General features: G+C 41.8%; 2 protein-coding genes across 5 annotated transcripts in view; one reads left to right on the top strand and one right to left on the bottom strand.

The window, feature by feature from the left end:
- The window catches only part of OXNAD1 (oxidoreductase NAD binding domain containing 1), a 40,983-nt gene extending 28,678 nt beyond the window's left edge, over positions 1 to 12,305 (bottom strand). The window contains exons 1-4 of one of the 3 annotated variants that reach the window (XM_042903813.1): positions 11,886 to 12,305; positions 6,504 to 6,659; positions 4,582 to 4,708; positions 4,242 to 4,305 (exon numbers count right to left, since the gene is read on the bottom strand). In XM_042903813.1, coding sequence (XP_042759747.1) covers positions 4,242 to 4,305; positions 4,582 to 4,700 — 183 coding nt within the window. In that variant the 5' untranslated portion in view covers positions 4,701 to 4,708; positions 6,504 to 6,659; positions 11,886 to 12,305. Of the gene's footprint in view, positions 1 to 3,063; positions 3,490 to 4,241; positions 4,306 to 4,581; positions 4,709 to 6,503; positions 6,660 to 11,885 lie in introns of those variants that run through there. The other 2 variants (XM_042903814.1, XM_042903815.1) reach the window with 2 other exon arrangements.
- On the top strand, positions 12,219 to 19,830 carry DPH3 (diphthamide biosynthesis 3). 2 transcript variants are annotated; one of them, XM_042903816.1, is made up of 3 exons: positions 12,230 to 12,692; positions 13,227 to 13,301; positions 17,398 to 19,830. In XM_042903816.1, exons 1-3 carry the CDS (start codon positions 12,585 to 12,587, stop codon positions 17,461 to 17,463), a joined length of 249 nt encoding a protein of 82 aa, XP_042759750.1. In that variant the 5' UTR covers positions 12,230 to 12,584; the 3' UTR covers positions 17,464 to 19,830. The 2 variants fall into 2 exon arrangements, with proteins under 2 accessions (XP_042759751.1, XP_042759750.1); XM_042903817.1 differs by lacking the exon at positions 13,227 to 13,301 and having other exon boundaries at positions 12,219 to 12,692.
- Positions 19,831 to 19,921: the final 91 nt, after the last annotated feature.

The raw sequence follows: 19,921 nt of genomic DNA, 5'->3' as shown, positions 1-19,921 counted from the left end.
GAGACTACTTCACAGACTTGAAGTGAAGAGCAAGTGGCATGCTGGGAGCTCTTTCTATAAAGTGTACTTGCAGTACAAATTAAAGGCAAAAGTGGTATGAGACGGTGGTCCCGTTCCATTTTGACCCAGCCTGAGGTACTGTTCATTCTGGCAAGTCCAAGGTCAGGCTCCTGCTTCTACCGCTAGGAGCCATCCTCTGGAGGGATCGGGGTGAGCCCTTGCTGACCTATACCCACTGAAGTTGTACCTCAGCCACCATCTAGCTTTATCCAGCTCCTCCCAGCTCCTCCGTTCTGTTCAGGAGAGGAGAGGAAATCAGAAACAAACGAAAAAAGGGCTGCAACTGGAAAGTTCTTCTGTCAAGGTAATACCATGGTTGCAATGACCCCTGTCATTTTCCGACTTCTGGGCATGAAAATTCTTAACTTTGCAATCATTCTATTAGAGCTTACATTAACTTTCTGTGTGGTTTTCTTAAACTTCACTCAAAATAACCCCTGACAGCCTCAGTAACTTTGTCCTGTAAAATTCTGAAATGCTACTCTACTTCAGGGATTGGCAAACTATGATCCACAGGCCAAATTTGGGTATTTTGGTAAATACTGTTTTATTGGAATACAGCCACTCAGATTTGTTTATATGTCGTATATGGCTATTTCACACAACAAAGGCAGAGTTTTGTAGTGGTAACTAAGACAACATTGCCCATGAAGCCTAAAATACTATCTGGCCCTCTACAGATAAAGTATACCAAGCCACGTTCTAATTCTACCTGCCTCAAAATACAACAGAAAAGAGTGCCGTCCAAGCGTGTTAAATAAACTGCTTTTTCTTCAAAACTGGCAAGATCTCACTTTAAAAAAAAAAAAATTAATGTTTTATTTATTTTGGGGAGAGCACAAACAGGGGTGGGGCAGAGAGAGAGGGGGACAGAGGAGCCAATGCAGGCTCTGCACTGACAGCAGCAAGCCCGACGTGGGGCTCAAACTCACAAACTGGAAGATCATGACCTGAGCCGAAGTCAGATGCTAACCAACTGAGCCACCCAGGTGCCCCCAAGATTTCACTTTTTAAACAGAAATCCTAACAAATCACACATTTACAAAATGAGCATTTTTGTGTGTTAAGTGAGCCAAAAAGAAAAAAGTATTTTCATATTTATCATCAGTGGGAAAAGTTCATTTTTACAGATCCATAAATCTATCATGCTGAACTAATTTTACACGGACTTTTCAAAAAAACACATCAGCCTAAAGCTGAATCCACAAACATACTACATACACTTGGTCCCAAAGCAATTTTCTTTAGAATTAGCTTGAAAAGCAGGGCCTAAACAATTGTCTTTTAAAGTGTATCCTACTATTTTATAGGAAATTTTATTGTCCGGAGGGCCTGGGAGGCTCAGTTGGTTAAGCATCCGAGTTCAGCTCAAGTCATGATCTCATGGTTCCTGAGTTCGAGCCCTGCATCGGCTCTGTGCCGACAGCTTGGAGCCTGGAGCCTGGAGCCTGCTTTGGATTCTGTGTCTTCCTCTCCCTCTGCCCCTCCCCTGCTCATGCTCTGTCTCCTTCTCTCTCTCTCTCTCCTCTCTCAAAAATAAATAAAGATTAAAAAAATTTTTTTATTGATCCTCTTTGAGCTATTCAGTTTTATATTTAACTGGACAGCATGACAATATTCAAAACAACTTTGTAAATAACAGATGAATTTATTATTTAAAAATACCTAGTTTTTCCAGATGCATGGGATTTCACAAAGCATAAATATGTAAATATTTCATTGTAAAATACCATACATTGTTTTTTATAAGTGTTTTGGCAGTCTAATAAGTAATTAATAATTGTTCTCTTAGGGTTATAGAACATTTTGGTGTTTGTTAAATGGGTTTTTGGGGAGAGGGATAGACAGAGCACCTTCCTTTTCTTCAGATTGTTACATTCTCATAAATATAAGAAATGATTAGATTTTATACATATAACAAACAAAAATACCCCAGGATGATTTTTATCTTTAGAGAGAAGGAAGACATGAGAAGGAAACTTGTCATTTTAAATCACAGATATATTCGTAGAGGATTCTCATATTGCCAAGTAATTGTTACTTTGCTATGTTATATAAATCTACTCTTTGCAAATTTATATGTGTATATGCATATACATACATATTATAAATGTTAATATATGTGTGCACATGTTAAATTAGTTTTAGGAGTGTAAATCTGATAGCACTCTCCTTTTTTTTCTCCTTTTATTAGCTTATTGCTTTGCATTTTATCTTTTTGAAAATTATGGAAATATTCAAGTCTAAACTTAAATATTTCTAGAATCCCGCTTCATGTTATATCTATGGGTATGTTATTATTTTTTTTATTTTTCTAATGTTTATTTATTTTTGAGACAGAGAGAGAGACAGAGCGCCAGCAGGGGAGGGGCAGAGAGAGAGGGAGACACAGAATCCAAAACAGGCTGCAGGCTCTAAGCTGTCAGCACTGAGCCTGATATGGGGCTCAAAAGTCACAAACTGCGAGATCATGACCTGGGCCAAAGTCGGACACTTAACGGACTGAATCACCCAGGCACCCCCTAAGTGTATGTTATTTTTAATATAAAATGAGTAACTCCAAAACAAAAGTATCCTACTATTAATACCAAAAATGTAAATTCTTACAACAATGCAATTTCTGACCATGCTGGTTTTTTTTTAATGTTTTATTTATTTTTAAGACAGAGAGAGACAGACCATGAGTGGGAATGGGGCAGAGAGAGAGGGAGACACAGAATCTGAAGCAGGCTCCAGGCTCTGAGCTATCAGCACAGAGCCCATTGCGGGGCTCGAACTCACAAACCGTGAGATCCTGATCTGAGCGGAAGTCAGACGCTCAACTGACTGAGCCACCCAGGCGCCCTTGTGACAATGTTTAGAGAAGTATATAAGTTTTTTTTTTACTGCTAGCTTAAATACACTACAACACTAAGATAAATATATCTAAATATGTGAAGATTCACTCAAAAAGCAAAATCAAATATCCAATTTATGTTTTTAAAAGAAAATGGGGTTACTCACTGAGGTAAAGGGTGAGGATCCTTTATTTCCCAGCCCTTGACACCCCTTCAGGTGGTAGATTAGTTTTTTAGAGTCTGAATATGGTGGGGAAAAAATCTGCACATGGCAAGGGTAACAAGAACTCATCCACCTTCCTTTCTCAGATGTTAGTGCTGTCTCCTTTGATGAAATAAGTTGTTCTAAAGTGGGGATAAGTACAAGGACTTTGAGACAGGGTGCCGAAAGAAACAACAACAACAACAAAGAACAGGAAGAAGAAAAAAAAAGAAGTAAGCTACTCATAAACTGTAGGCTATTAAAGTTCTATCCCTAAAATATAACCCTAAACATTACACCTGTGAGGGTAGGTCCCTCAATTGCTGCCATACTCCCTTCATCAAAAATTAATCCATTCAGGATAAAGTAGATGCGGTTTATATATACAGTGGGATACAACTTGGCGATGAGAAAGAATGAAATCCTGCCATTTGCAGCAACGTGGATGGAACTGGAGAGTGTTATGCTAAGTGACATAAGTCAGTCAGAGAAAGACAGATACCATATGTTTTCACTCATATGTGGATCTTGAGAAACTTAACAGAAGACCATGGGGGAAGGGAAAGGGAAAAAAAATAGTTACAGAGAGGGAGGGAGACAAACCATAGAGACTCTTAAATACAGAGAACAAACTGAGGATTGAAGGGGGGGCAGGGGAGAGGGGAAAATGGGCGATGGGCATTGAGGAGGGCACTCGGGATGAGCACTGGGTGTCGTACGTAAGCGATGAATCACAGGAATCTACCCCCCAAACCAAGAGCATACTGTATTCACTGTATGTTAGCCAATTTGGCAATAAATTGTATTTAAAAAATAAAATAAATCACTGCATTATACACCTTAAACTAATGTAACACTGTATGTTAACTATACTTGAATTAAAATTTGAAAACTTAATAAAAAAAGTGAAATCCAAAAAAAATTAATCCATTCATTCTAAGCTTTAAATGAAAAATTTGAGTATCTGGCTGTCATCTTTTCAAATCAGTTGTCGTATGTCCTATCAGAAAAGGTTCTGAACAAAAAAATAACAAACTCTCCTGGATTGTCCTTCAAAGGGATCGAGGGGTTCCCTGTGAGCCAGTTGTAACCGGGTGCACTGCCAAGCCTCGAAAAACTTGCCGTCACCCAAGGATACAAACCTCCCGTCGAATGACATTTGCAGTTCTCTCCAAGTGATCAGTTTTCCTTTTGGATTTCATTATGCTTTAATAGAAAGTAAAATTAGATTATTAAGTATTATCTTCACAAAAATAATTAAATTAGTTTCCCCTGTAACATCATGACTGTTCAAAACGCACTGTAACATTATGGATCCTAGAAAGTGGTCGGTGAAAAGCTGCGCATCTGACTGAAGCTTAACGGTCTACCACAGGCATGCATATATGAGCCAGATGTTCTGATGTGCCTTCAGGAGTCCCACGGCCATCCACAGGTCAGGGCTTTGAATCACCTCAAACGACACCAGGGCCAAAAACTCACCTTGTGAGAGTAAGGTGGCGCAAAGCACCGGACGTCAATCTCAGCGAAGCAGCCTGAGCGCAGATGGTGCCAACAGAGCTTCGCAACAACCCAGGAACCATGACAGCAGCACACGCCATGGTGCTTCCTGGGTAAACATGAAAGTTAAACCATTTTGAGAAAGCAGGGAAATATCAGACTATCTTAGGGGCCAATGAAGAAGAGTTTGGGTTTTTGCTGGTACTTTTATGTGCTGATCTAACAACACAGCACACATGTTAAAGGCCTAACTCTACTCTGACATAGTTTCTGCCACTATTTAGAGCTGATTCAACTGATCTCCACCGTACGAACATATGTAATTAGCGGTGCCATCGAATATTCATGCTATCAGTTTCCACAATCACTAACCAACCTCACGTGACTCATCTTATGCTATTATGGGAGACTAGATTTTATAACTGCCTAATAATTGTATTCCTCTCAAAGAGCATCACATAAGTCTTTAACATTTCTTGCTAGATAAAGTACAAGGAGCAAATTTTCTGAGGTTCACAGCGACGAAAATAAACAAACCGCACCTACGTGCAGTAACATAGATAAGTATCATTAATATCACGCTGAACGAAAAGAATGAAAACCAAACTCTGAAAAACATATTCTGTGAGTCCAGTCATATAAAGTACAAAAACAGACTAAATTAATCTATCAAGTCAGAAATCAAGTTAGCAGTTATCCTTGGGGAAGTAATAATCACCATGCTATTTCTTAATCTGAATGCTGACTGCATGGGTATTTTCATTTTGTAAAAAGTCATCAAACCCCAGAAGATTTCTAGGGTATTAAAGATACTCTGCACGATACCATAGTGGTAGTGATAGACACCATTTGTCTAAATCCACAAAACACACAATACCAAGAGTGAGCTGTAAACTACAGCCTCTGGGGGGATTATGATGTGTCAATGCAGGTTCATCAACTCTAACAAATGTGCTGCTCTGGTGGGGGATACTGATGATGGGGAAAGCTACACATGTGTGAAGGGAGGGAGTACGTGGGAAATCTCTGTACTGACTCCTCAATTTTGCTGCAAACTTAGAACTGCTCTTAAAAAAACAAAAAGCATTGAAAATTAATCAAGCTATCTTCCTAGGATTTAAGTACTTCTGTTTGTATATTTCAATAAAACACACAAAAAAAACAGAAAGATTATCCAACATTGCAATTAAAAAACCTATAGGCTTATCATAAAAACAGCACGGATCAGGAGTCAGATGATCTATTTTTTTGGTTCCTACCATTCTGTTATCCTCTGCAAATTTCTGAATATTTCTTTGCCTCCGATGGTCCCTTTTAACATGTTATATTGCAATATATATTTGTCCTATGTTAGTTAGAGAATATACAAAAATGTATGTAAACACTTTTTTTCTGAGCTCTTTGGAAGGTACTATATATAAATTGTAATAAATTTTGGGTTAGAAAAATTCAAGCTGTGTGTGCTTACATTCCTACTCCACATTTGTTAAGTTAGTCCTTCATCTGACAAATACTTATTAAGAGTCCATTATGTGGCAGGCACTGGGGATACAGACATAAACAAAACAAAGACTTTCTTAGAGAGCTTACATTTCAGAAAATAGAGACAGAAAAGAAATAACAGTAAATAATCAAGGGATGATATAAGTCAGTTAAAACCAAGTCATATCAAAACGCACTGCTTTCTAACTAGTCTTTAAAAAACCTAAAAGACCAACTTCCTGCCACAGTACATTGTGGCATCACTGTGGATATAAACATGCTACTCACCATTTTTCTCTCTAGTAAATGAAAGAAGCATAAGGCCTTTCATCTCATGTAAGACTACTAAATGTAGTCTCTCTCCTCTGAATGTGCTAAACCTAAAATGCATTCATTGTTGAAAGAAAGAAGGTGAAACTTACTTTAGAAGTCCATGAGATTTTAGAAGTCATTAAGTATGTGGCTGGCTGACTGACTGACATGTAACACTTTGGTCCTGGTATTATACTGAGACCTTTGGATATACACCAGTTGGAACAAGGATGGTGTTTCCATATACTGAAATTCTCACAAAGTTCCTGCAATGGCAGAGACAACATGTAAGAACCAAGTGCTGGCAAACTGTTAAAAGGCAGTCTTAGCTGCAAAAGGAAAGGCTCATTATAATCAGCAAGCATCACCTCACAGCAAGTATGCGCTCAACTACCTCCTATCCATCAATTCTTCCTCCTTGGGTTTCCACTTTTCTGATTTTTTTCTCTTATTGCTTCCTTTTTTCAGCTTCCTTGGCCTGTCTTTAACTCTTGCTACTTAGGATATCCACCCCATGAAAGACCAGACCAAAGGCTGGTTACATGTCAGTTCATGTAACATGTAACTTCAGTTACCTGTCAGTGAAGGCCAAGTCCCCTGATAAAATTTAACTGATACATAGTTAATATGGTAACACTGTTCTGTTCTGGCTCAGTGCTTTAGACAACTATTGCTAAAATAAATTGTCCTCAATTAAGATATGCCTTTTGGTGATTATGCTGTTTAAAGGGTCTACTGCTCAACTGAACTTGAAAATAAGGAAATGGGGGCACCTGGATGGCTCAGTCAGTTAAGCATCCATCCAACTCTGGATTTCGGCTCAGGTCATGGTCTCATGGTTTGTGAGATCGAGCCAGGAATCAGGCTCCATGCTGTCAGGGCAGAGCCTGCTTGGGATTCTCTCTCTCTCTGCCCCTCCCCTACTTGCGCTCTCAAAATAAATAAACTTAAAAAAAAAGAAAATAAAGGAATGTTAATTTTTAAAAGTTGTTCCCTCTAAAATTCTAAAATCTTATTTTTTAATGCTAGTAACCATGACCAAGGGTGCCATCTACTGACATATAAAGGGTATTTTTCATCAATTGTGTTCAAAAAGCTTCCCAAAGCAGTAAGGTAATAAAAATAAAAACCAAAACCTACCCACTTTTTGACATACATCCAATGGTTTCATATACTCAATGTAAATATTTAATTACCTCTTGAAAATTAACATACATTAAGGATTTTCTAAAATGATACAAAGAAATACTTCATCAATGTTTCTATTCTCATAGGCCTTACCTCAACCAAAAAATTCTTAATCAACTCTATTTCTGAAACAGAAAATTCTCATCAATGCCAAATAAAACATAACCACTTACACAGTAAAAAAAAAATTACTGCAGACAACAGATTAAGCTTACGGTTTAAAATGAACTATACTGGTTCAGTAAGTACACTCTGTTTAAGAATTGCCAGGATGTCAGACACTATTCTACACCGTGGAGACACAATAAAGAACGAGACACAGGGTGCCTGGGTGGCTCAGTCAGTTAAGCGTCAGACTTCAGCTCAGGTCATGATCTTGTGGTTCTTGAGTTTGGGCCCCACATCGGGCTCTCTGCTGTTAGCACAGAGCCCACTTGGGATCCTCTGTCCTCCTTTCTCTCTGCCCCTCCCCCACTCATTCCCCCCTCAAAATAAATAAATAAACTTAAAAAAAAAAAAAGAACCAGACACAAAGCCTTTCTCGTCATGAAGTTTTATTAGTGTGTCCAATCAATAATAATAAACAGATAATTAATGAGACAAATATAGATTACAATGAGTATCATAAAGGAAATAAGTGGGGGAGTATCAGGAAAGGTCCCTCTCGAGAGACATGTGAGCTGAGACCCGACTGATGAGGAAGAGACAGCCGAGCAGACAGCAAGGGCAGAGCCACCAAGCAGAGGTCTGATCACAGAAACAAGCCTACTATGTTACAGGAACCACAGCCAGTGTGACTGGAGAGCAGGGAGCTAGGTGACAGTGACAAGAGAGGAAGTCCAGGGGCGCCTGGGTGGCGCAGTCGGTTAAGCGTCCGACTTCAGCCAGGTCACGATCTCGCGGGCGGTCCGTGAGTTCGAGCCCCGCGTCAGGCTCTGGGCTGATGGCTCGGAGCCTGGAGCCTGTTTCCGATTCTGTGTCTCCCTCTCTCTCTGCCCCTCCCCCGTTCATGCTCTGTCTCTCTCTGTCCCAAAAATAAATTAAAAACGTTGAAAAAAAAAAATTAAAAAAAAAAAAAAAAAAGAGAGGAAGTCCAGCAGGTAGACACTTGCCAGGTGACATCAGACCATGGAAAGAGTATGACCTTTATTCCAAGGACAATGGGAAGCAACTGAAGGGTTTGAATAAGCCAGGAAAGGTTTACATTAAAGGATCTAATTTACATTGACTGAATGACCTAATTTACATTTATAGTAAAGGACCATTCAAACTACTATGTAAAGAATGGATCACAGAAGGCCAAGAGTCCCCAGTTTTAAGGCTCCAGTCTAAGAAGAGAGCAGGATAAAGCTATGAGATGGCAGAAGTAGAAAAACAGAGAGCCTATTTTGGAAATAGAGCCCTATGACTTGCTAACAGATTGGATGAAGTCTGGGAGTAGTTAAAAAAGAGAGGAAAAAAAAAAAAAAAGAACAACTCTAAGAGCATTCATACACTGAAATAAAGTAAATTCACAGAACTATCATAGCACCCGTTGATTCAGAATCCTAAGTGTCACTAAGGAATCAAAGCGGCTCCCAGCATTTGGCATTTGGTAAGGGAACTCTAGTGGTTCACGAGTTACGAGAGTGCTTGACCTGAAATCGGTAGAACTGCGTTCAGGCCTGACTCCTTCCTACTTTTTCATCTAGGGCCAGTCACATCTTAACATTTTAAAATCAAATGCCAATAGCACTTCACTGGATTGCTGGAAGGAACAAATGTCTATGCAAGTACCTGGCAAGCAAGAGGTACTAAAAAGCAACTCAATTCCATTAACCCCTGGCCTCTCCTCCCTGCCGAACAACCTAGAGAGGTTATCGGTTTGATACCGCCAATAAACTCGCCTCAGCCTGATGCACAACACCCAGTTGCTATTCAGAATTATAAACTAGTTCTAAATTCGATCATATGCTGAGAATTTTGGTTAATATTATTTTCCAGGCCAGCAGTGTTAACATTTTATGATTTAAACACCTTTTTTAATTTCTAAGTTTGTGATTGCAAATGGTCCTATAGCAACTAGTAAGTCTGCTTTTGTCACACTCTCAAGGTCCAAAAATGTCTCATTACAGAACATTTCCATTCCCTTTCAGGAATAAAAGTTTAGTAGTCATTGTAATGTTTTCTTGAAAAATGCTGGGTGGGGTTAAAAAAAAAACAACTGCATTACACGTGTGGTTATGGTTTTACCTTCTCCAGCACAGTATGAACTCAAAACTGGGCAGAACCATACAGGGAACCGCTGCTGGCCAGACGAGGCATATGGCCAACAGCTGGCAGGATGAAAACAGTATAGGAAGCCAAGGAGACTCCCAAATCTAGGTCTCAAGGAAACCAGCACTGCTCTGGCAGAAAATCTCTGAGCTCCAGGGCTGTAGGTTTCATCCAGCTCTGCTTCAATGCCGTCCTATCACAGACAACATCAAAGTTCATTAAGAGCCTAGGTTCTGGAGTCTGACAGATGGGAGTTCTCACCACAATTTACCTCCACTCACCAGCTTTGCCTCCTTAGGCAAGCTCTTCAGCCCCTAAACAAGTTTCCCAGTGTTGATAATGGGATTAATATACCTACACCTCACTGGGCTTCTTTAATGACCTCATGCACACAAACCATTTGATAACAGTGCCTGACAAATAGTGTTCATTATAATTAATAAGTAGTTCACTAGTTTTTCTTTTTCCATTTTAGGTAATACAAACTCAAAGTTGGAAAGTTACAAAGAAATTATACATAAAATATATATATATATATATATATATATATATACATATATATATATATATATATATATATATGTATATAACCCAACAACTCCTGTAACTGCTAGGCTACTGACCTCAGATTTTAAAATTCCCCAGCAAATTGTTTTTGCTAGGTCCAAATTGCTTTCTAAAAGGCCTACCAATTTAGACTTCCAAAAACCAAATATGAACGCACCCATTTCTGCACATTCAAAAATGGCTCATCTTCAATTTGTAGGTACTTATGCTGAGAAGCACTGAAGAACTAAAGATGGTTCCCAACCTCAAAATGATCACTGGGACTAGTGAACAGACCCTGGAAGACTGTCCCTTGTCCTCCTGTCTCCAAGATACTACGTGGGAAGTATATGTATCTACAGAGATACAAGGAGCAGCCATGGAGCTGGGTGGGCTTTGCTGGGATTTCTCCTTTGCCCAGTCACTCCAGAATCATCCCATTTAATTGAACAAGTGTTTCCTAACTGCTGGGTAGGTCTCCAATTATGCTAATATGAGGCCCTCGAGATAACCTTCTACCAACTTTTATGTAACTTACTGATTTTCTCCCAGGTTCCTCTTTTCAAGACTTAAAAGAGCTAAACCATGTGGAGCTACACCTCAGTGTGCACAAAATTGGTAACTTCATGCAAACCTTGGAGTATGTGTATATAAATAAGCATAGGAATGTGTGTGTGTGCAAGTGTTGCCCTCAACATACCATGTAAATATAAATGAAATATGGTATAAATAATTGCTAACCAAGTAAAACGGGTAACTTCCGTGCAAAAGTGGAATGTGAGATCTGAACGCAGTCTTGTAAATCATCTCTAACCCAACCCCTTTTTAGTCAGAAGGCAAAATAAGGCTCAATGAATGTAAATATCCAGCTCCCAGAGCAAGTTCCCAACAGTCAGATTCTGACCCCACATCTATTTCTCAAAGTGCCGTTTTCACTGCATTGCATTCCTAAGTTTGAATAAATGTGGAGTAATGGAGCGATACCTCCCATGGAATCTCCTTGCACTAAAACAGGCACTAGCACTGCCTTCAAGACAAAGCACCTTTTATTTGCATTTCACTTTAATGTATACAGAGGTCTCAGGGTGATAACTCTGTCTGCAAATACCATTCCTTTGACAAAAAAGAAACCTGGTTCAAATAAATTAAGTACTTTGTTCGGAGGCTTTGTGGACTGACAGGGCCTTCATTTCCTAGACAGGTGGTTTTGGTCAAGATATCCAACTCTGTTATCTTAGTCTGAACATCAATAATACGGAGTAACATCTAAACTCCCAGGGTTGATATAAGAATCATACTTAGTGCAATACTCGGTATATAGCAAACTCCCAATAATAAAAGGTGGTGTCATTACTATTATTACAAGTCATTGTCATTAATAATGATACATGCTTGGCAAACATAGGACTAGAACTCAGCCTGCCTTCCCGGCCGTGGTCCTCTCAACACAATTTAGGGCATTTGAAGATAATCTGGAATAAGGGAGAGAGGCGGGGATGTACCTGAATGGCCGAGCGCAGCCAGGAACTACAACGTAGGCGTCGCCCTGAGCTCAAGGTCACTCGGTGAATCAAAATTCCAAGTGGACTTTTCGTCCGTCACCGGGGAGGCAGGAAGGGAGGTCCAGGAGGCAGAGCTGCTCCTGCCGCCGCCTGAGACCTAGCAGAGGAGCGCCCTCCTCTCCCCAAGGGCGTTGAAGACCGGGGGGATGCCACCGATTCCGCAGACTAAGGTCCAGGCCTCTCTAAACCCGGCGGACTTGAGCTAGGACGGCAGCCGCAGTAAAGGGCCTCCGCGCCTCCGGCGCCGCGGGGACTTCGCTCGAAGACCTGCCGGAGCTCCACCACCCGCGCGAGACAACTTCCGGTGTCCCAGACGACACGTCAGAGCGGCGCAAGCGATCCCCACATTTTATTGGTCGGTGCCTCCGACAGCCGGCGCGGTGAGCACACCACCTAGCAGCTGGCGCCCTCATCCAGGGTCTCCGCCCCCTAGCTCAGCCATCTCCATGGTGACCGCTACCGGGTCACCCATTTGGCCTCGAAAGCCGGCGTTGCGTCTTTGTGTATGCGCCGGAAGCGATAGTTCCTGAGCCGGTGCCCGCTGAAAACACCCGGCTGGGGCCCGCGCGGGAGAAATTAGACCGTCCCGGGGCAGTGTCGGCTGGCGGGGACGACAGGCATCTGCCGACCCCAGTGACAATGGCCGTGTTTCACGACGAGGTGGAGATCGAGGACTTCCAATATGATGAAGACTCGGAGACGTATTTCTACCCCTGCCCGTGTGGGGATAACTTCTGCATTACCAAGGTAACTTCAGGGCCCCTCCCGGCGACTCGTCGGAGCAGGCGCGTTTTCGCTCTTGCTACGTTCTTTCCGCGGTCCCGTCACCTTGCAGCTCACAATTTTCCACGCCCTTTTTGCCCTGTCTATGAGTCGCCGTAAAGTTGATACCCTGATTTGACCGTGGCACATCGTTCTGGCCTTTAGGCAGGCGGAGGGCTGGAAGGTGCAGGTGGGAAAGGTCGGATGGCGGGCAGCTGCTATCTTGCCATCCTCCTCCATTTAGGATCCCAGTTCTTTTGGGAGGAAGGGACGCGGTTTTTTTGAAGTCTTCCCAGGGGTTTGGAGGCGACTGAATCTTGGCTAACCTTCCCGGGTATTTTCAAGTAGCGCTTCGCGGGAGAAATAGAGTTGATATCTGTCTCGGCAGGCCTTTTTGGCCCTCACATACCTTGTCGGGAGACGAGCCACAAAGGAGCTTGACCGTAAGGGTGGAAAGAGTTTGGGAGGAGGAGATCGCAAAGGGAAGACAATACCGTACGGTGTTTGATTTTGTTATAGGAAGATTTGGAGAATGGGGAAGACGTGGCAACGTGTCCTAGCTGCTCTCTCATTATAAAAGTAATTTATGACAAGGTAAGTCGTCGAATTTTAAAAGGTGCGGGGGTGGGGGGAAGTGGTTGGAAGGCAAGGACCTAGAGCAGTCTGTGATGTGTAAGTGCAGGTAACTCATTTTAGCTTTGGAGAAGGCAATAAAGAAAACTGCGTAGCTAATGAAAATTATTGATTACACATTAAATAGAATAATAATCATAAAGATTGACAACCTGTATTCCTCCTTTATTTACTAAGTAATTAAAATTGTTGAGAGCTCCTAGACTTATTTTGGAGGGAACAGTTGTATAGTGTTTCTTACCTGGCTTATACGTATAAAACTCTGCATTATCATGTCATAGCTGCAATTTTACAGTTTCATTTTGGTCTTTGTCTTACTGTTTTTCACTCAAGGATATTGACAATAGAAAATAAAAGTTCTGGGGCGCCTGGGTAGCTCAGCCGGTTAAGCGTCCATCTTCGGCTCAGGTCATGATCTCATGGTTCGTGAGCTGGAGCCCCGCGTTGGGCTCTGTGCTGACAGCTCAGAGACTGGAGCCTGCTTCAGATTCTGTGTCTCCCTCTCTCTCTCTGCTCCTCCCCTGCTTGCTCTCTGTCTCTCTCGCTCTTTCTCAAAAATAAATAAACATTAAAAAATTTAAAAAAAAAAAAGAAAAGAAATGTTCTTATTGCCCACCCCTACCCCAACTTTGGTCTGTACTTGGAATGGAGTCTTAAGTAAGAAGTTTGACATTGTTTCATTTTTCCTTTTTTTTTTTTTTTTTTTTTGGTGGTGGTGGGAGGGAGATATAATTGACATATAACAGCTTAACATTCTTAAGAATAAACTCTAAAATGAGTATAGGGAAGGTGAGAACAAGGCACTTAGTCTCATGAGAGAAGCAGGCTATAATTTGGAAGCTTACAGATTTATTCCTGTATTAAAATGTGTTCTGGAACAAAAAGAGAACAGAGTAAGGGAGAGAAGGAGTGCTTGTATGAGAGGAGGTTGCAATTTTAAATAGGGTGGTCAGGGCAGACCTTCCCGAGAGAGGCCTTATTGAGCAAAGCTTGAAAGAGGTGAGGGATTGAGCCCTGGGGGATAACAGCAGTCCAGCAAAGGGAGCTTTCAGTGGCCAGGCCCTAAGGCAGGAACAGGTCTGTTTTTATTGAGGAACAGCAAGTGTGACCAGAGCAGAGTAGATGAGGGTGAGAGAGTAGCCCAAGATGAAATTAGTGGAGTGGGGCGATCGCAAAGGTGTTTATGGGCTACTTTAAGGACTTTTGCTTTTGCTTTGAATGACACAGGGGACCAATGGAGGATTCTCAGACAAAGGAGCGCTGTGATACAGCTTAAGTGAAAATAGAGTGATTCTGGCTGTTGTGTTCAGAGTAGACTGGGAGGCAGCAAGGATAGGCATTAGGATATAGCAAGGGTAACAGTTAGGAGGCTGGTAGACGAACCAAGAGGAGAAGATGGATGGCTTGGACCAGGCTGTGGCAGAGGAGATCATGAGAGGTGGTTGGATTCTGGATACACTTTAAAGGATAACGATTCTTTTTTTACTGATTGGGTATAGGATATGAGAGGAATCAAAGATGATTTCCACATTTGTGGCCTTCGTAACTAGAAGGTTGGATTTACCGCCAACTGACGGGGAGGTGTCTGGAGGTACTAAGTTTAGGAGGTCTACTTCTGATCCAAGTGGAGAGCAAGTGAAAATGCAATTTGATGTGCAATCTGGAGTTCAAAGAGAGAGAGAGAGAGATCAGCTGGTGCTATAAATTTGGGAGTTACCAGCACACAGATAGCATTTAGAGCCTTGAGACTGGATGAGATGACCAGGGCTGTGAATATAGATAGAGATGGACAAAAGAAAGGACTCAGCTCAGACCCCTCCCAACGTTAAAAGGTCAGGACGGGAAGCAAGGAAACAGCAGAGCTGCCTGAAGAAGGGGGAAGAAAACTACCGGTCTCATATCCTGGAAGCCAGATGAGAAAAGGTGGAGGAAGGGAACACCCTTGTCAGATGCCACTGAGAGCGAACTGACAGTCAACCATTGGCTTTAACAGGGAGGCCATTTGTGACGGTGGTGAGAGCAGTTTTGATGGAGTAATGGAGACAGAGCCCGATTGGTGGAAAACTTCTTGGAGAGAATGAGAAGAATAGGAAGCAGCAAGAGTAGACTTTTCTTTCAACGATTTGCTGCAAAGGGGAGCAGAGACATGGGGCAGTAACTGGTGGTGATAGAGGATCAGGAGAGGGTTTAGGGTGGTAGATATTCAGCTACATGGGTGAATGTAGACACAGGAAGTTAGATTTAACCATGGTTGTGGTTTTGTCAAGTAGGTAGGAGGGAGTGAGGGAACAGGGATTGTGATAATTGACTGTGGACTTTGAAGTAGGTCCAGAAAACAGAGAGGAGCAGCGATGATACATCGTGTGACTTAAGAGTCAAAGTTGGTGGGTTGTAGAGAGGGAAGGAGAGCAGTGGCTGAAAGAGCAACCAGCCCCTCCTCCAGTTTCTGTGGTACCGGCGCTCTGAGGGAACACAGTACCACCACTTGAGAGCCTATAGGGGAAACTGTGCCCTTAGGGGATGGCCTGTTCTCGAACCCAGCATTAGGGTCATTTGGAGCTGAATAACCGTTGTACAGAGCTGTAGGGTGTTTAGTAGCATCCCTGGCCTCTGCTCATTTGATGCCAGGAGCACGTCCCCCGAATGTCTCCCAAATATTGCCAAATGCCCCCTGGAGACAAAATCAGCACGCCCTTCCTACCACCTCTTGAGAACCACTGTATTAGAGCAGGAAGACGTGGTTATATTTTAAAGAAGGGGTTGAGAATACGGATCAATGTGCTGGTGACAGACCATAAATTTCAAACAGCAAGCTGGGGTCGGAGAGGAGGTGCTAGGTACTGGGCAGGAGTGAGAGAGCGATGACACGATACAGGCTGACCCTGCTGGGGATCAGACTACAGGAGATGAGGGGTAACCTGGAAGGCAGAGGTTTCTCGTAGCTGACATAAGCCAGGATAACTAATCAGAGATTGAAATGCATTTACAACATAGCTGACACTGCAGATTATCTGTGTGGGGAAATGCATAAAGAGCAATCTCTTTTAGCTGGAAGAAGTAATTACCTTGGGGTGCCTGGGTGGCTCAGTCGGTTGTGCGTTTGACTTCCACTCAGGTTATGATCTCACGGTTCCTGGGTTTGAGCCCCGCGGCGGGCTATGTGCTGACAGCTCAGAGCCTGGATTCTGCTTCGTATTCTGTGTCTCCCTTTCTCTCTTTGCCCCTCCCCCACTTGTGTGTGTGCTCCCTCCCTCTCTATGTTTCTCAAAAATTAATAAATAGACTTAAAAAGTGGCACTTGGGTGGCTCAGTCTGTTAAGTGTCTGACTTCAGCTCGGGTCATGATCTCACCGTCCATGGGTTCGAGCCCCGCGTTGGGCTCTGTGCTGATGGCTGAGAGCCTGGAGCCTGCTTTGGATTCTGTATCTCCCTCTTTCTGCCCATTCCCTGCTCATGCTCTGTCTCTGTCTCTCAAAAATAAATAAACATTGAAAAAAAATTTTTTTAATAAATAAATAGACTTAAAAAAGAAGTAACTACCTTGAAGAGGATAGGCATTTGAATGACCAAATATTGAATTTGGGAAGTTATAGTGTAGTAATTAATACAGAAACTTAAAAGGTGTGACATGTCTTTATAAATGTGATTTCTGACAAGTGGATGCTCTGTGGTGAAGGGGGTGGGCATGCTTGTTTCTAAGATAAGCTGCTTTGAATTAAGTGTGAGTTCAGGACTAAAAACTGAAGCACCTTTAGGATGATAATTTTGGTGCCAACATTGACTCTGAACAAGGATGAAGTGACACAGCAATGAAAAACTAAGAGCTGTGGGGTGCCTCGCTGACTCAAGTCGAAAGAGTGTGTAACTCTTGATCTTGAGGTTGTGAGTCCAAGCCCCACGTTAGGTGTGGACATTACTAAAAAAATAAATAAATAGACTTTAAAACAAATCAAAATAAAAACGAACAGCTGGATTGATTCTGCAACAAAACGAAAGTCTAATATTGATGCATTTGTGACACACTCGATGATTAATGTAATTACTTCTTCTGTCTTAGGATCAGTTTATGTGTGGAGAAACAGTCCCAGCCCCTTCCACTCACAAAGAATTAGTTAAATGCTGAAGAAGACTTTAGGATTCCAAATGCTGAACATTTGGGAATGAGCCAGGCTGGAAAAATCAAATGCAAAGTTACTGGCTTCTTCCTGAGGACAACCATTCTGTAGTCGGCTCTTCCATTAGAGTGTGGATCCTTGCCTTTGGCTGCCAAGTTCATCTCCAATTAAAGAAGCAAGTGCACGACACGACATGCCTGGATTTTGTGCTTAGAACTTTGAATTGGATGTGTTGTTAATTTTCCATGTGAATTTTGTGTCTCACACCTGTTTTCTTCCTTATCCGATCACAGCATCATCTTCCTCAAAGTCATTAGGATTCCTTAATAAAAGGGGGGATTATATTTTGGGTTTAGTTATTAAGATGATTAAAATTAGCCCTTTCTTTGAAATCGGACATCACCTTTGCTGTTCTAAACTCCAATTAGCTGCTTTGTCCACATGCACTTTCAGTTCCCACTTCTCAGTCTTGCATTCGTTAGAACGTTCGTGTTCTGTTCAGCATGCCACTTCCATTATACTTCCTACATGGAGTTCTGCTCGTGCAAGTAGAGAGAAAATATACTGAGCTCACCCTTTTTCCAGAGCAAAAAGTTAGTAAGAAAGAAAAGTCAAAAAGTGAAATGGTCAAAGAATCTGGCGTTTCCTGATCAATCTTCCGCATGTTCCTCGAACGTTGGGACAAGACAAACAGAAAAGCAGCCGAAGGAATGAAATTGGTTGCAGAACGAGAGGAGGAAAACGTGCCAACTTATAAATTAAACGCTTGAATGGTTTTGCCAGGTCAGAGCAGGTAATAACTGCGTATCTGGGTCTTGTTTGTCTGTTTTTAGATCAGGCTAATGAAATTGCTTTCGAGATAGGGGTTCGTGTCAAGGCCTTGCAGCTGGCAACGGTGCTTTCAGCGTTACCTCAAAATCGACTCACTGCCCCTAAAAGGCAAAGCTTCTACAGCAACTCTTGGTTTGCCGAGGATGAACTTGAAGATGAGATGCCGACTCTAAATAAATACGTCCCTGGGGATGCGTCTAACAAGTAGTTATAAGCTGTACCTGAACCAGACGTGCATTCTTCGAAGTGTAAAAAGAATTTATAAAGACAGACTATCAGACTTCCTTTGCTACAGTGTAGTAGCAAGAAATCAGAATCACTTACACGAAAATTCAAGATTTTCTTTTATATACACAATTTTCCTATGTGTTTATAAAATTTAAAAATTCACTGATGTCCGGCAGGTTGTTTTGGATGGGAACGTTTCCCGTAATTGGAAAAAAATAGCTTGCCAGAACATGACCAGTCTGTCGCTGGTTGATACGTGTGCCTCACACACTCGCCAAGGGTTTAAATTAAAACAACTAAGTCGCCTTTTTAAAAAACAAAACAAAAACAAAACCCACAAAAAAAACACCTTGCAAAAGCACAGTTATGTGCAGCCGTTACGTTAAATCACCAAACATTGTATGCCAGAAGTGCATAGTACGTTATATGGTATTATATAGCATATTCACGGAATGAGAAATCTCACTGCTGTTCAGGGACACACTGATGCCCCAGAAGAATTGGCCAGTGAATTTGAGCCAATGGCAACTTAGATGAGAGCACGTTATATGCTGACTGCTGGGAATTAACTGCAAAGAGAAATGAACTGTCCCATGCTCGGATTTGATGGTTTTGTAAATCCCAATATTAACTCCTTCAGCTGATGATGAATTTCAGACAGGAACAGGCACCCCTGATGTAGGTCTACTGTGAACATAGAAGGAATAAAAGTCCCCAAGTCCAAACATCCCAGGAGAGAAAAAGTGCACTGGCAGTCGGTGATCAATGATAATCTGCAGTGATGGGAGTGATTCTGTTTCCAGAATTTGTTAACTGCAAAAGAACAAGGTTTAATCCTATGTTAAGCAGAAAGTAACACAAGGGCCTTTGGGGTATGACTAGAGTTCTTTGTGATGCTATGTGCCTTGTGTACTTTACCAGACCTTTCAGACCACTTCTGAGAACTGATTTGTAATCCAGGCTGTCTCTTACTAGCTTTGTCGTCTGCAGTGGATTTGTCACTTCTACAATTAGGAGACCAGATCAGGTGATTTCTAAACTGTCAGTACTAGAACTTCAGCCTTCATAGCCTGCGGGAGCTGAAATGGTCATTGAAACCTTTATAAACTCAGAACTAAATCATGAACTATTAGAGGAGACCCCATGCTTCTTTAGTGACTTAATGTTACCACACTTCAGAGTTTGAAAATAAAGTCGACTAAAGGATTCTGCATATATCTTTGTGTACACCTCCAGAACCACTTTAGGGAAAGCGCCCAATGCTTTTGATTGCTGTGCATATTAATTTATTATCAGGATACTAAATAAAGTCATAATTCAAATCCATTTGTTTTCATGTAGCTTTCTTCCCCTAAACACCAACATTTTGTATTAAAAGGTTTTGATACCATTTTCTGAGGTAGAAAG

Source organism: Panthera leo, chromosome C2 (assembly GCF_018350215.1).
Source record: "Panthera leo isolate Ple1 chromosome C2, P.leo_Ple1_pat1.1, whole genome shotgun sequence".
NCBI lineage: Eukaryota > Metazoa > Chordata > Mammalia > Carnivora > Felidae > Panthera > Panthera leo.
Note: the sequence above shows the minus strand (reverse complement) of the source record. Positions and strands in the feature narration are given on the sequence as shown.